Below are 17,355 nucleotides of genomic sequence, written 5' to 3' on the forward strand. Positions count from 1 at the left end.
TGCTGTCTAGATGGGCAGCTCGATGGTTTGAGACGGAGTCCTCGTTGGAATCTCAGGCCTGTCACGATCGTGAATTTTAGATTAATTGTCATATAAATAATTAAAATAAATTCAATTTTGTTCAGTGTAGGCCTAATAATAATAGTTTCTTTATATATATCATTCTTGGAATCAAACATAATGTAATAATAAATACAATATATGATATTTACTTTATGATTAATACTGTGAAAATGTATAATTATTTATATTATATAATGCAGTCTGATTAAACCCACAAACCTTAATTTTGTTTAAATATCTTTTTGTATTTTAGAATAGTGTTTTTTTTTGTACTATATGTTCTTTAATCTTTCACCGGAAGAAGAGACACAATATTGTGCGTTTTATGGCATTTCTTTATGCGCTTAAATTCCCCTTATTTGGATGGCAACATGTGATTGACTTTTAAACTGCATAATTATTGTGGTTATCTAAAATAATTGGATTCTATAGAATAACCACAATCAGACGATTCATCTATAATAATAAAAGCTGGGGCTGTATCGCGGACGCCCCTGCCTGTCCACTATGCCACTGACTTTCTTTTTTTTTTTTTTTTTATTACTTCTTAATTCTTCCTTCATTGTTTGCAGGTGAATGTGATCTTGGAAGCTTTTGGCCATGCTAAGACTCAGATGAACTCCTCAGCGAGCCGTTTCACCAAGCTGATCTCACTGCAGTACTGCGAGAAGAGGAAGACTCTGCTCAGAGGTAGTTCTGACTGCTCCTGTTTTCACTTTGAATATGTCTGATTATTCATAGTTAGTTATGCTTGAATACAGGACTAATACAGTAGAGGACTTCTGATCTGGCATCCTTCACCTATAGAGGGTGCTATTGCTCTACTAATATTTCCAAAGTTGATCTTTCTACTCTTCTCTCACTGTTCAGGCCGTCTGTACACTTATATGCTGGAGAAGTCGAGGGTTATCTGCATGCCACCGCATCAGCAGAACTTTAACATCTTCTACCTGATGGCTGAGGGGCTTTCAGCAGAGGAGAAGAGTAATCTATATCTAAACAACGTCTTGGCCCACAGGTAACACACGCAATGTAGATGTGCATGTTATTTCATGCTGTTTTTGTGAGAAACACCTCTTTTTTTTCCAAGAATATATTTTTTCCATGTATATATTTAAGAAATATTTGCATGTATATACTGTATATATATTTATATATATCTAAATATTTTATATATAAATAACAATTGTTTCTTAAATATATACATGCATGTGTGTGCATTTATATACAAAATAATTATACACAGTACACACACATATATTATGTAAACTCAAACTTTCATTTTCGATGTGATTAATCGTTACCCAACACTAATATATGAGTATAATAATATACAATATATATTGGGGATGCAACGGTACACGGTAAAATCCCGGACCGTTCGGTCAGCCCTGCACGGGACAATCTACCCTCGTGTCCCGCGGGACTTCGGTTTTGCCATTGAGTTCGCGCTGATCCTTTTAGTTTTTGCTTTAAGCCTTGTTTATACTCGACGCGTCCGCACGAGCGCGAGTCTCCACTGACTGCGCGCGCACCTCTTCAAACGGACGAGGCGTTTATACTTGACGCGCTCGCCGTTGTGCTATTCTGTGAAACGACAGGGGGCGACCGGTCGAGGAGTAATTCTCCTCTAAACCACCAGGAATCAGCAGTGAAGAAGTAGTTTGCCGTTTATTAGAAGTTTATTAATTGCTGATTCATAAAAGAGTAATAAATGCAGTAGGTTTATTGTAGCCTACTTTCACTGCATGTAAACTACTTAAACAATTGAAGCCTGAGTGTTTAAACCTTAATTTCATCAGCAGGGCTTACTTCTGTTATTGTAGGCTTATTTTGTAACGTTAAATGTAACCAATTACTTTAGACAAGTGCAAACTGGGTGCTTAATGCAAATGTGTTCCTATTCACAAAATGAGAGGCTTTTATGGTCGCCCATCAATGCAAATGTCTCTGTGTATAGAAGGATCATAAACATGCTGGTACAGACGTACCAGTTCGGCCTGATTCGGCTCGAAGTCGTTCATCTTCACAGAAACACAGAAAGATAACCGGTGCATTGGGATTCCATACACATTGATGTTCTTCCTACTGTGACATTCTGTTTATGCTCATAAGAAAAATAAAACATATTTTTGGGATGAAATAGCAGTCTCTTTCTGCACAAAACATGTACCGAAACCGAACCGAGACCGTGGCCCAAAAACCGAGGTACGGACCGTACCGTGGGCTATCTGTACCGTTGCACCCCTAATATATATATATATATATATATATATATATATTCATTCCCATAAATTAAGAATCTGTTCTCTCATTTTTAGGAAATCATGGCCACAAATTAACAAAGTATTCCCACGATTAACTCGTACGTCAGCACGTTTAACTAATTGTTTTGTTTTTAGAGAATTTTGTGCACGATATAGTGATTATTTTCCTCAATTTACTAAATCGTGGCAATGTTGTAATAATTTGTTCATCTGTTTTTGTTAAATCGTGGCCACAAATAAAACATTTCGTCCTCAATTTATTAATTTGTTCCCTCATTTTAGTAAATCGTGGCGATTTTGAACTAATTTGTTCCCCTTTAGATTTAACTAAAACAAGGGAACACATGAATTATATAAAAAAAACCTAAGATTTATACAAAATGTTTTATTAAGCTCTAATGGAACAAGGAAATTGACCATTTAAGTCTATTATTCGTATTCATAGGTAAAAACAGAAAAAGAAAATATATTTAAATTTATGAATACGGATTATTCAATGCAATTTGATGAAAGTTTACTATACAATTGAAATTTGTAAATCTTAAAGGCTTTTTTTTGTGTGTGTACTGTGTGAATCCATTTTTAAACGGGTTTACCCTCAACTCTCTGTGACTCCAAGCGTCCTTAGCAAATCACGCGTGGGGTAAAATGGAAGGTTATCATAAAAAATTGAACGTTCGCCTTACTTTGACTTGAATTTTAAGTATGTCGGTGACAGTTTGAACATCTCAAACTTACTTTAGCCCTCTTAAAGTCCCACACCGGTTGCTCATGTCAAGATGGCACTGCCAACGTAAGGTCTAAATCATCACAAATCTTTTCTTTCTTTCTTTTTCTCAGGTGTCTGAGCACAGCGGCTCCTGGTGAAACTCCTGCAGTTGCTACTGCATGTCCTCAGAGCAGAGAGAAGCTCTCGGCCCTTAAACAGGCTCTGCGTGCGCTCGGCTTCAACAGACTGGTACACACATCTCCAAGAACACATTTATCCATTATCCAAAGATGCAAACTTACTACACATGCACAATACATTTTTATTTAGTTGTGCAAGAGAGAGAAAAACAATGTACAAAGTCCAAAAATCTGAGAACACATACATTTTTGGGGATTTAAAGTCTAATTTAAACCTGGAAATAAATACATTTTGAAATAAATAACAAATTAATTCAACTTTTATTTATATTTAAATGCTTTGCAAGTGCTAAAAGTAATCATGACATTCTGATAAAAAAATTATGATAATGTGACTTCCAACCTTAAAAAGGTACTGAAAATGAATACATTTGGTTGCTACCTGACTAGAGAAAACAAATAAAAAAGGCTGTTGTCTTCCCTTTTGCAAAAAAAAAAAAAAGTAGGAAAACTTCAACACCCCATAATGCATTGTGCATGTTGCTATCCAAGTCCACTCCCAGTCTGCTATGGATACGCTTGACTAGAGCGCCTTGCTTTACTGGGAAATACTTCTTAGCAAACTTTTAGTTACTATGGTGTCGACTTGTGTTGATCCCGGGTGCAAGAGCGGGACTGAGTTACTTTGGGTTTCCATTGAAGGAGATTGTAAAGACTGCAAAGAATCTTAAAAACAAAGAGAACGCTGCAATGGAAAATCTGAAAAACCTCTGTGTTTCTAGTGAACATTTCAAACTGGATGACAACGACACAGTTGCTGCGGTCAAAGTCCCATACTATATAGTAGATGGGTACTACATTTGGTGTGAAACTTACTTTGCGACCACTAAAAAAAAGTGTGTTCTGTAAGTTCAGACGTGCTACATCCGTCATTTTGTCATTGTCATGTGACCTATTTCACAACTGCTTCACTTCTACCTCACAAATGTCCTCATGGGATAGTAAAGTGTCCAATGAATGCGCACTTCAGAATCTCACCGGAAGTAGTAGGTCATCCGGGTACTTTTCGCCTACTGTTTTATGAATACTATTAATTTAGACGTACTACTCTGCTCACATACTGTTTTTCGTATAAATATAGTATGGAAGTAGGCATATTCAGATACGTCAATTGTTTTAGGGCAAACGGAGAGGAAAAACTGAAAGAAACTGCCGTTCTGTTAGTTCCGCCCACCAACCGGAAGCAGAACGCAGTCAGATAATAGGTAAGAATGCTGACAAATAAACGTGAATTTCTCGGTCCAGATAACACAGAGTAAATATTGTTTATCTGCATATACTACTGACATTTTAACAAGACAAAGTGGGTTGAAAATCTGCGAAGTTGCACTATTCACTATATTTTCATACGCTGGCAGCTTTTGGATTGCTCTGCCTACATCCAGACATTACTTTATAGCCTCAATAGAAGCCTAAACTAGACAAAGTGCTTCTGGTTTTAGGTGAGTCACATATACAGAGATGGAGAGAGTTAGTATGCCTTTGACTTTGCCAGCCACTTCAGACATGTTGTTCTGATTTATGTAGGTTTAAACATTATAACTCATTACACTATGTCTGCAGACTATAAAAACACACATCTCAGACTAGCATTCAGCCTGAGGCCACACTAACCTGCCAACCTGTGTGTTATGTTATAGTTCACAACTAGAACGGCATGTTCAGGACTCTAGCGTGTGGGATACTGCACATTATATACCATATTTGTGTGTGCCTACACACATGCACACCCTCATGGTGATACCTGAACATTTTGTTACAGTGTAGTAGGGTGTAATATCCGAGTTTCGCTGTGTTTTGAGTCATGCGTTCAGTTTGTGTGGTTGGTCCAAACACACACATTAGCTCTCACACACACCTGACTTCCAGCCAGACACTGTGTTCTGATCCTACCAGGAACCTGTAAATCATCTTCATTAAAGAAGGATTGTTCTCTCATCCCATCAGTGCAGCACGACCCTCGATGACCCTCACCCACACTAACACACTCACACAGTCTCTCAGACTGTCCTGTCTATCTACATCCACAATCACTCTCTATACAACCTCCTCGTCTTTTTCTTTTACACAAAGACCTGTGGTTCTCAAGCTTTTTGCCCCAATGTCCAACACAATATTCAAAGACCCTCCATAATGGCCAAGATACTTCCTCTGGTATTTCTTCTTTAAATATGAAAACACTGCTTGATTTCAAACTTTATAATTATTATTATTATTATTATACATTTTTACTAACTTTATTAATAGACTGTTAATACTTTAAATTAATTAAACATGATTTTTTTTTTTATTATATAATATGTAAGATTCTGTGTGTTCTTGAATGAGTTATTGATGGAAAAAATAGATATGATTTCAGTTTGCCTCTTGATTTGTTTTTTAGCAGTTTAATTAAGTTTTAATTAAGTCATTAAGTTGTTGTTATTGTTAACCTAAACTATTAAAAATCATGTTCGTTAATCGAAATAAAGCTGAAATAAAATGAATTAAAATATAAATTAGATGAAAAACGTCAGCTTAAATGAAAATTAGAAATAACTGAATAACTGAAATAAAATATAAAAAAATCTAAAAATGACAAAAGCATATAAGAAAATTACTAAAACTAAAATTAAGTGAAAAAATATAATAAACATTTAAAAAATATAAAAATAAAAGCTAATGAAAAGTATTAAATGCTATAACATTTTAATAATACTAAAAAACAGTGATCACAATCGTTAAAATCACATATCGTGTGTGTGTGTGTTGTGTACATTATAACACACACACACATATAAGTTATTTTTCCCCCTCATATTTTCACAATATTAAGTGTTGTTGAACTTCTTTTTATTTCTGTGTTTATTTGTATTTATTTATTTAATTTAATAGGGACAGTGCTTATTAATCAACAGTCAAACACTGTAAATAAGCCAGAGTTAGCCCCACAGGCTCATTTTCATCTGTTGCCCCTTGCCAGATTTTAAAAAGGCAACCTAAAATTTAAATGCATGATTGGTAGGTTATCGCATATACAAATCCAAATTATCCATAAATACGAAACGTGTATCACAAAAAATTATAAACTGACTTAATGGGGGAGGTGCATAACCATTTAACATTTTAAAATCAAGCAAGAATCAACAAAATGTTTAATATTATCGAAACTCAATAAATTAAATGTTTGCACTATGTTGCAATGATGAACTTTTAGTCCTCCTATCAAATGTTTTAAGTGTCTGTTTGTAAAGAAATTCAATTGGTTTTTAAAATTGTTGTGCATGCTTGAGACCAACTAGTAAAGCAATATTTAATATGAGAAAATACCATAGAATGCATAAAGAGTTTTGCTGCCTCTGTTGTTAAATATGGTATCATATACCTAAAGTTGGCCAAATTAAATTTAATAATATCTTCTACCTTTTTAGCATGCTTTTGAAATGACAGCTGAGAATCTAATATTACTTCTAAGTATTTAAAATCAGGAACAACATTAAGATTTTCTCCTTTAACAAATACATCAGGATAAGGAATCACTGTACATCTTTGTGAAAAGAACATACAAACAGTTTTGCTTCTATTCAAATGTAAATATGAATTACTTAACCAATCAGAAACATGGACCAATGCCTCAGTTAAATAATTTGCTGCTTGTTGTTTGTTTTTAGCATGCACATAAAGAACTGTGTCATCAGCATACATTTGAATATTAACAGATGGACAGACTAAAGGCAGGTCATTTAGATATAAACTGAACAGGATAGGGCCCAAAATTGATCCTTGGGGAACTCCAATATTACAGTTTAGATATGTTGATTGACTATTACCAACACGGACACTTTGCCTCCTATTTGATAAGTTTGAGTTCATCCATAGCTTCAACAGAAAAGTTTAAAAGTGTGAACTTTGAAAGGAGTATTTCATGGTTCACAGTATCGAAAGCCTTCTTTAAACCCCCCACAAACTGCTCCTATTACACCACCACCATCTAGTTTAAATTTCATGTTCTCAAGAAGATAACAGTTAGCAGTTTCAGTTGATTGATTAGAACGGAATCCAAATTGCATAGAATGCAAAGAGGTATGTCCCTCATTCAGGTTTTGATACCCATTTCTCAGCCACTTTGGAAACTACAGGCAAAATACTAATCGGTCTATAGTTTCCTACGATTGTTTTATCTTATAATACGTTAAATTTATCAATACATTTAAAGCAGCAAATCATATCAGTGTTGTCAAAAGTGGTTAACCCTCTGGGGACCAGAGTGTTTTTGGGGCCCTTGGGTTGTTTTGACATGCACTGACATTTGTGCTTTTTTCAGTTATTTATAAACATGTTAATGGCAAAGGTGTAAATTCACTCTATATAGCACAGACGGGACTACCATGATAAGTGAGCAACATGTATGTACATGTTTGTATTTTTAATAGAATAATGTTTATGCGTGGTTATTGAAAAAAAATAAAAATGAAAGTTGCTGAAATGAGACCACAAAACACATATTGATTATTTCTTCACAAGACTTTTGAAAATTGTATCACATAGCCTAGAATATTTGCTCCAAAACTATGTGAGAATCATCCTGACTGCTCATTCAGATAAGTCAATAAAGTCTTTTACATTTTTAATGACGTGTTTTGTTTGAGAAAGCTTTATGCAGGAGGCGTGGTCTCTCATTAATATGTGTGGAATTTCACACCTGAGAAAGACAAAGACCCTCCCCATAATGGCCCTATTAGGTGCTATCAGGCCATATCATTACAGGAGCCTTGCACAAAGAATGAGGAGATTTAAAAAAAGAATGGCTTTTAGATTGTTTGGATTTATATAAGGAAAATACTGGGTGCATACGTCTGGACACTTCTATCACACACCCTTCACCATATAGACATGGTTTTATTTCAGTTCAAAGTTCAAAGTTAGAGTTGGAAACATCTTGAAAAGAAAATAGTCTTTTTCCATAAATGTCTTAGTTTGATCATACATATTTCAAAGTTGAGGATTCATTATTTTGATATAGCTTGCATTGGAACAAACATCTTAGTTGATTAGTTTATTGACAAAACATAAGCTTATTTGATGTCTTTATTTTGAAGCTTATTTGATGCTTATTTGATTTGAAAAACTTTATCCAAAACTAGTCAAAGAAATGTTCTTTTATTTCGTCTGTAACAGTGCGTATCTGTGCGTTCATTCATTCATTCACACACACACACACACACACACACACACACACACACACACACACACACACACACACACACACACACACACACACACACACACACACACACACACACACACGTTGGTGCAACAGCATTATGAGGACTCTCCATAGGCGTAATGGTTTTTATACCGTAAAAACTATATATTCTATCCCCCTACACTGCCCCTATCCCTAAACCTACCCATCACAGGAGACATGCAGCATTTTTAATTTTTTAATAAAACAATGTTTTTTATGTTTTTTAAGCCATTTGATTTATGAGGACTTTTGAAATGTCCTCATAAACCACCCATAAGTTGTAATACCAGTGTAATACACATGTCATTATACAAATTTGTGTCCTCATAAATCACATAAACCAACTCACATACACACACACACACACACACAGAGAGAAACATAATTCACATTTAAACAGTAGGATATGCTATTTGTCCGTTTACAGACACTAACGTTATTCTATATCGCGATTAGAACAAAGCACAAAACACTTACACTTCTCAGCTGAATCTGTTGCTCCTCCTCGAAGTGAAACCAGCACTTGTTCTGTGGTAAATGTCCCAGGATTATTCCTCATAGCCGCGCAAGACGAATCTTAATCTGACTAAAAAATATTGTGTGTTTACAGCATTTGCCTGGGGGCGTTTATCTATTTTGCAAATGGCCTCAACACATTATCTTATGAATAGCGCGCTCTGCGAGTGGGTGTGAACAAATTAACGATAATGAGCTGAGACAGGAGAAACTGTACTTCTCTTTAGTTTTTGACAGATTACATTGCAGGAGAATATTTGTTTTAAATGTGAATTGTTTTATTTAAAAGTAGAAATTGAAAGCGTTCTTTAGACGTATGTTTCATGTTTGTGTGATAAGTATTAGCGGAGTTTCCGTTCATTTTCCAGACATGTTTCAGAAAGATTTTTGCGGAGACAGAGTGAGCTGAAAGCGCACCCTGTTTATTTTATTTATTTTAAAAAAAGCACAAGGTTTTGATGTTAATGTGAGTGTACACAAAAAAAGAAGACCCTCTATAGTTTATAATCATGTATTGATTTTATTTATATGACCATAAATGACGGAGTATTTTAAGTCTATGTTGCTGCTATGTGAAAAAAAACCAGCAAAACGCGCGGGCGCGTTCTTGGTCCCCAGAGGGTTAAACAAAGCGTAGCAAGTTATTCTAGCTTAACTTGAATGAAGAAAATGTATTTTGATTGTGTAATATTGGACCCTGCGCTCAAATGTGACTGTGCTGGGTAATCCTGTTTCTGTTGTCAGTCCAGGCTGACTTTGTTTGTTTCGCTTTCAGGAGGTGGAGAATTTGTTTGTGGTCCTCTCTGCACTGCTGCATTTGGGAGATGTGCGCTTCACCGCCCTGACAGACGCTGACACTGCGTTTGTGTCCGACTTGCAGCTGCTAGACAGAGGTCAGTGGTGCAGCTGCGCCATGAGGCCAGCAGGGGCCGATCTCCTCCACCGGGAGCCCTGCAGGATAGACAGGGGAAGTGGGCGGGTGACTACGCAGAAAGAACTGTGTCACACCATCCTGGGTTGTTTACATCAAATCTTACCATGGCCTAATAGTGGAATCACTCACCACACAATGGGAAACTCTCTCTGCCACTCTAATAATACACGGCACCCTCCAGCACATACACGCTCTGTCCTACAATTTTGAGCTAATCGGCCCTTTCCAGACACACACACACACAGGGTCACCTGTCACCAGCGCAGCGGAACAGAACGGCCACTCGGTCTCCTTCGTGTTACATAATGACACACATAATACTGAGCCTGGGTAAACAAGTGACGTCAGCGCGCTCAAATATAAAAGCTGATACATGTACATCCCTACGAGGTTTTTCCGTCATTGTGGATATGAAAGATCACTGTTCAAAATGGGCATATAAACATGTCCCATTATACACTAATGGATACACTCCACACAAACACACTCATGCTCATTACCGTTTGCATTTGGCACCTTGTGTACTGTAATTTAGAAGTACATAATAGGAGGCGTGGATTCGTAATAGAAAACAAGACTGTGTTTGTTTTATAGCATATTGACTCTTAAATCTGATTGGATGAGCCACATTCAAAGTTGTTAAAGGGTGAGTGCGCATCATGCAAGTACTATCATGTACAGTTAAGTTAATGAATTGTACAAGCTCATAAGTATTTGCGGTTGTAATTATCTCTAAGAATTAATATACAGTACCACTCAAAAGTTTGGGGTTGCCAAGATTTTTTTATGTTTTTGACAGAATCAAAGCTTTGCTTTTCAAAGCTGCATTTATTTGATCAAAACTACAGTAAAAACATTATTTTTTTTGTGAAATTGTATTACAATTTAAAATAACTGAAAAATGTACCTTTCAAAAGTTTCAGGTATTTTAAATTGTAGTGTAATCATTATAAGCAATAAGAAAATAATATATAATAATACATAATATATTAGTATAGTTTAATTTAAATAAGAGGCAAGAGGTGTGAGGTGAAGGCAGGACCTGTCATAAATTAGAAGCTTGTGGAAATGGCAGGGCACAAATCAGCAGTACGTTTCCGGTAGATTCAGTACATTATTCAGATTGCAAATGTGTATTTGTGTATTTTACACTTCCAAAGGAACAGACCAGGCATTTGGGTGCTACTGAACTGATTTTTTGTCCCTTTTATTTCTTTTTTTTTTTTTTAAATCAAGTCTCATTTACTAATATTCTTAAGATTTGTATTTTATTTTGTATACAATGATTTTAAATGAGGCTCATCCAACCAGGATCTAGCTTTGTAAACCTTTTGTAATCATACAAATGTATCTGAATGTGTGTGTTTTTTTCTTCTGTAGTGGCTGGGATGTTGCAGGTGAGCTCTGAGGATCTAGGCTCTGCCCTCACATCTGATGTCCAGTGTTTCAAAGGTACTAGTTTCAGTTTCCATGTACCAGCATCAATCAACAGATGGACTAAACACTCTCATTTAAAGTGAGCTTGTTTAGCATAGCACCATGGATAGAGTGAGTCTCATTGCAGAAAGGCCTGCTGACACTGTTCATTGAGATGTACTGGCCTTTCCCCAGTCACAAACCCATCAATGAATGTGGCCTCAAGCATTTGGCCTTGGATTGTGTTACTGGCGAGCCCAATTTGGCTCAATTTGACTCAATTGGATAACTGTCTCCTTGTTCAAAATATACACACATAAACACACAGTTCTGTTGCGAGGTCTAGACTGTGCGCGTGTTGCGCCATTATATAACAAGTGTAGAGTATGTATGAATCACATGATGTCTGGATATTAACCTAATTCAGCCATCGAGGACACACCGACCTATTGCCTATAATTACAAGCAGACTTGGCATTGTCTTGTGTCTGTCCGAGATTTGCCTCTCTCTGTCTTCTTCGCTTTGTCATGCATCCATGCCTCTCTTTTAAAGGGATAGTTCACCCCAAATTTAAATTCTGCCATCATTTGCTCGACAAACAATGTCCAAAAAACATCAAAGTGATATAAAAGTGGTCAATATCACTAATATGCTTTATTCCAAGAATCCACACGATAGCTTTGCATGATGAAAAGATCAAAGATCGAAACGTTGCTTTTATTCTCTGAAAATCCTAGTCCTAGCTCTAGAGTTTATGACAGAAGTAGCAATGTATGCATTGGTTTGAGTCCGATCTTTTCAATAAATCAGTTGGTCCAATTTACAATATTCGTCTGAATGTTTCATTCATGAATCCGAGTGATCTGGATTTTGATTCGATGATCTGATGCATGACCACGGGAACAGCTGTTTCACTGCATTGGAATTTAAGATGACACGAAATAAAGGTGTTTTTTCCACCTTTATTCTTCAAATTTCTTTAAAGATGCCAGATCACACTATTTTATGTAGCTAGTATGAGTAACAAAATGCTCTGTGTCCAGATTTGCCCAGCAATAATAATGCAAAAACTGACACTTTTAGAATAGTCTTTAAAAATGTCTAAATCTATCCAAATGCTAGTAAGTATTATGTCTGAATATAATGTTCTCAGTAGTAACTGTTTGTAAATGTATAATCTATATAGCCATCTAGTGGTTACACCATGGTATTGCAGATTATAAATGGTGCATAATTTAGACTACAATCCCCTTAAAGGGGAACTTGGCGACTATTTCAACTTAATAAAACCTTTTAGAAATTATTTGGATGGTTAAATAACCTGTTCTGGTGAAAATGGTGACTTTCCCCGCTCCCCTCAGCATTCCCAGGCGCAAAACCAACCTTGCAACATGGGGACTAACGTCCCGGGAAGTTGGAAATAGGAAGTCTCGTGAGAAACACGAACTGCTTTATGGCAATTCGACATAATTCTATGATACTGTGTATGATGTATTACCCACCTCGGTAGACATAGCTCCACACGATAAAGTTGGCCGGCTCCGATAATAACAAATGCACATGAGCAGCGGTAGAAAGGGGGAGGAATGGTGCCACCCAAATGAGTTTTTTTAGGACAGTGTTGTGAAATATACGCCCCACAGCTGTAGGGGGAGCTCTATTAGAAAACATGCGACAACAAAAGTGAAAATCAGCGAAGAAATGGCTAGAGTTGCCAAGTTCCCCTTTAAAATATATAAAAAAATATATATAATAGTTTTTTGAACGATAGCACGACTATTTAGTATTCTAAAACATCATCCGGAGGCAATATATACTAAATTAAGGCCATACTTAAAACACGCAATTCTATGTTGTGTGTACTTAAAACCTAACAATCATCATTAGATCGCCACCCTTAGCCTGAATAATGCAAGGACGTTGGACCTCCGCCAAAAGTGTATCTACAAGTGTCCAGCGATTAGAATACAAAACTTACAAAATGTTTATCATAAGTTAGTACTAAGACCCAGAATCTGCCCCACCTAAATTTAAGGTCATGAGCAATTACTGAAATAAACGTTGACGGCTTTCTTTTATGGGTGAACTAATCTTGTAATTACTTGTGTGAACTAATCTTGTAATTACTTGTGTGAACTAATCTTGTAATTACTTGTTTTGGTTATTGTATTTCTTAAATACAAGTTAGAGAGAAATGTCATCCTTACAATGCCACACTTGTGCAGTTTAATATTATGCAGCAATCAGAGGCCACTGATTGATGGTCAGACATTGGAAATGTGTGCATCTGGAAGTTGACGCACTGTGGCGGCCATGAATGGCATAGCGAATGCAGTGATTCAGTGTCTGACATCATCAAAGGTCACATCATCGGAGCCCAGGCGCTGTGTGTCCTCCACATTAGCATGTGCCGTGTCCCCTCAGCCAGCACAAGCAACAATGGGCCGCTTGTTTTTCAGCCACCCACATGCGTTGTATATCAGTCAAATTGTGACACACTGTCTCCTGTTTGTTTTCCTCTTTGCTCTGTCCCCCTGTTGTTTTGAGCAGTCACTGGCTGTTTGGATTGTTTTTGTTTACTGCAATCTCTACTTTTTTTATGTGCTTCCAGCCCTGTTTAAAGGACCAGCTTGAATTTAGATGCTGTTAATGCTTGGTGTTTGGTGATGGTCTAGGTGGTGGGGTAGCAAAACTCAACCAGCATGATGGGTGGATGGATGGATGGATGGGAAAGATTGACAGGCAGGCACAGAGATAAATATGCAGACAATACATTGTTGGCTAGATAGACAGAGCCAGACGGTATAATAAAAAGATGGATAAACAGATAGGTAGAGATTTAAGGATGGATGGACAGATTGAACAATAGAACAATTTATAAACCAATGAATAGATAAACCGACATAATGATTAATTGGATGGACAGACAGACATAACTGATGGATGGATATTTGGATGGCCAGTCAGGGAAGAGAATTGATAAATAGATAGAGAGACAAGGTAATAAATTGTTGTATAGATAGACAGAGAGACAGGCAGAATGATAAATAGATGGATAGACAGGTAGGTACAGTATAGATAGATGGATGGATGGATCGATAGATGGAATGGTACAATGATAGATGGACGGATCGACGGACAGACAGACAGACAGACAGACAAATAAATAAGACATTGAAACAGACAGAACGATAGATAGAACGATAGATGTGTAGATAGATAGATAGATACTGTAGATAGATAGATACTGTAGATAGATAGATACTATAGATAGATACTATAGATAGATACAATAGATAGATACAATAGATAGATACAATAGATAGATAGATAGATAGATAGATAGATAGATAGATAGATAGATAGATAGATAGATAGATAGATAGATAGATAGATACTGTAGATAGATACTGTAGATAGATAGATAGATAGATAGATAGATAGATAGATAGATAGATACTATAGATAGATAGATAGATAGATAGATAGATAGATAGATAGATAGATAGATAGATAGATAGATAGATAGATAGATAGATAGATAGATAGGTAGACCGTTAGATTGATAGGTTGATGGATAGACAGAACAATAAATTAGACAGATATGTAGAGACTTATGGATGGATGGATAAATGGACAGACGTATAGATGGATGGATAGACAGACAGACAGACAATGTAAAAAGTCACTAATCGCTTGGCATTTGCCCTCTTCTTCAGGTGATGTCATAACAAGGCGCCACACGGTTGAAATGTCCAACCATCACAGAGACTTCCTGGCCAAAGCTCTTTACGGACGACTCTTCAGCTTCTTGGTCAATAACATTAACTTTTACCTCCAAGGCCATGAAGAAAACACTGGGTAAGATGCGTTGCATGTGAACACAGATGCATATTTTTATGTGGATGTGTTGTTTTGTGCATGTGATACTAACATTGTTCCCTCATTGTTCTAAAGTTCACAGTCCGATTTCAGTGTACATGTAATTTCTGGGACGCTTACCAGCTATTGATCTATACGGATTATTCGACTCTACTTCTCTCAGCTATGACTAGTAGAAACTCGCACCAAATCCTTCTCAGAGACCTTCTGTGATTTAACATCAGTCAAAACAAGGGGTCACGGAGAAGTTTTTGAATAGTTTACATAGCAAATGCGAGAGCACCTGACGATAAGCGGCACAGCCAGTAGCATTCGAGCAGGAGAGCACACCCAGTGCGCTGGCATTGCATTATGAGAAAGGTATCTCGTGGCTAAAACTGAAATTTCCATGGAACTCCTAGAATGTTTTGATTCACACATAGACAAGTAACAGTGACTCATCAGTCCACACAATTTCACATGCCTCACTGTCCTCTACAAAAAAAAACACATCGAGCATATTTTCATCTTTGAAGACATACAAATATGCAGAAACATTTAGAAACTGGCAGCTTATAATCATTTAACGGCCTGTTAATATTTCGTACCTGCCCTGAACCTATGTTTGACATTATATACACCTGCCAGTGACTTAGAAAATGTACCAGACATAACAATTTTTTACCGACCAACTGTTTTTGCAAAAACGGGCAGTTATGACACCAACATTTTAGATACCAGTGAAAATCTCGATACCACAACTACATCTACTAGCCTGACTAATATACATTTAAAAAGACAAGTAAACAGTCAGTAATAAAATAAGAACAAATACTCGAATCACAAGCAAAAGCACTAATGATACAATATAACAAAGATACAATTGAAATAAACAATGCTTTTCAGGTTTTTGCAGTATTTTCCAGGAACAGAAATGTAATAAAGCAAGCAAATGTGAAATAACACTGCATAGTCTGCATTTAAACACTGCAATAGCACTTTATAAATTAAACATTCTTATTAATTAATCCTTTTTAAAGTTATAAAATGTCAAGAGCAGTTAAGTGATTTGTTTTCTTTCTTGTTTGTTATTTGATTAACATTAAAAACACAAAGTGACGACAGCCTAATAATCCTGCTTCTGTCTACGACATAATGCATTGATCCAATATACTGATACTGTACACATGCGTTTACTTTCTCAACGGTTTACTATTACTTAAGACAAACGTAACTGACTATGTTTGCTAGGATACTCGCTATTTTTTTACATGATTGTGTGTGAATTTGTTCGTTTAAGTTCAAGAAGACGTGAAAGAGAGCCCAGTTTAGTTGTCGCACAATGGGTCTCATTCATGAAACATTCGTAAATATACGAGTAAATATGCGAGTGATTTGCGCGTAAAGAGACCTTCCCGAAAACTCATCTCCTGATTCACAAATACTTCGTAAACGTCAGATGTGATAGTGAAATGTGTGTGTGTGTGTGTGTGTGTGTGTTAATGAATTCCAATCAATCGTAAATGGGACGCGCGTGCACACTCATTCTCAATTACCATAAATCCCGCCCATTCAATCCGACGGACATCTATATATGGGCATCATATTATGACACCAAACGAAGGATTTCAACGTGTCTTCTCAAAAGCGAATGAAAAAGAAAAATTTCTCAGATGCAGAAATCAAAGTTTTATTATCAGAAGTTCATTCAAAACACCACATTTTATTTTCAAGCATAGGCTACATAGTGGCGTATCAGGTCCTAAAAAAAAGGAAGCTTGGCAGCATATTACAGATGCAGTTAATGGAGTTTCATCTGTTAATCAAACAGTCCCAGAAGTAAAAAGAAAAACCGTATGTAATAACTATATATAATATTTTTTCAAAATGCTGTGTAAATATGTACCCGATTAAGGTGAATTAAAATGCAGCCTTAGTTATTAATGAGCAAAACGTCCGGATGTTAAACTCACTATTTGCGCGTGGCTGGGAGCAGGTGTAGATTTCTTTCCTACCAACTAACATTTGGAAAATACGAACATTTTAATGAATCCGAAAATTTACGCCAGAACCACTTTACACACGATTTACACAAAAATGCGTTCTGCTCGTGTTTCATGAATGAGACCCAATGTCTTTCTGTAACGGAATGAACTCCCTA

At 36.4% G+C, this 17,355-nt stretch overlaps 1 protein-coding gene across 7 annotated transcripts in view; it reads left to right on the forward strand.

Moving 5' to 3' along the window:
* The window catches only part of myo16 (myosin XVI), a 265,694-nt gene that overhangs the window by 174,721 nt on the left and 73,618 nt on the right, over window positions 1–17,355 (forward strand). For all 7 annotated transcript variants that reach the window (XM_056251798.1, XM_056251799.1, XM_056251802.1 and 4 more), the window contains exons 15-20: window positions 636–753; window positions 934–1,081; window positions 3,171–3,288; window positions 9,758–9,875; window positions 11,297–11,368; window positions 15,053–15,194. In XM_056251798.1, the coding sequence (XP_056107773.1) occupies window positions 636–753; window positions 934–1,081; window positions 3,171–3,288; window positions 9,758–9,875; window positions 11,297–11,368; window positions 15,053–15,194 (716 nt within the window). The remainder of the gene's footprint in view (window positions 1–635; window positions 754–933; window positions 1,082–3,170; window positions 3,289–9,757; window positions 9,876–11,296; window positions 11,369–15,052; window positions 15,195–17,355) is intronic.

Source organism: Rhinichthys klamathensis, unplaced genomic scaffold (assembly GCF_029890125.1).
Source record: "Rhinichthys klamathensis goyatoka isolate OS25496 unplaced genomic scaffold, OSU_Roscu_1.1 h1tg000090l_1, whole genome shotgun sequence".
Taxonomy (NCBI): Eukaryota; Metazoa; Chordata; class Actinopteri; order Cypriniformes; family Leuciscidae; genus Rhinichthys; species Rhinichthys klamathensis.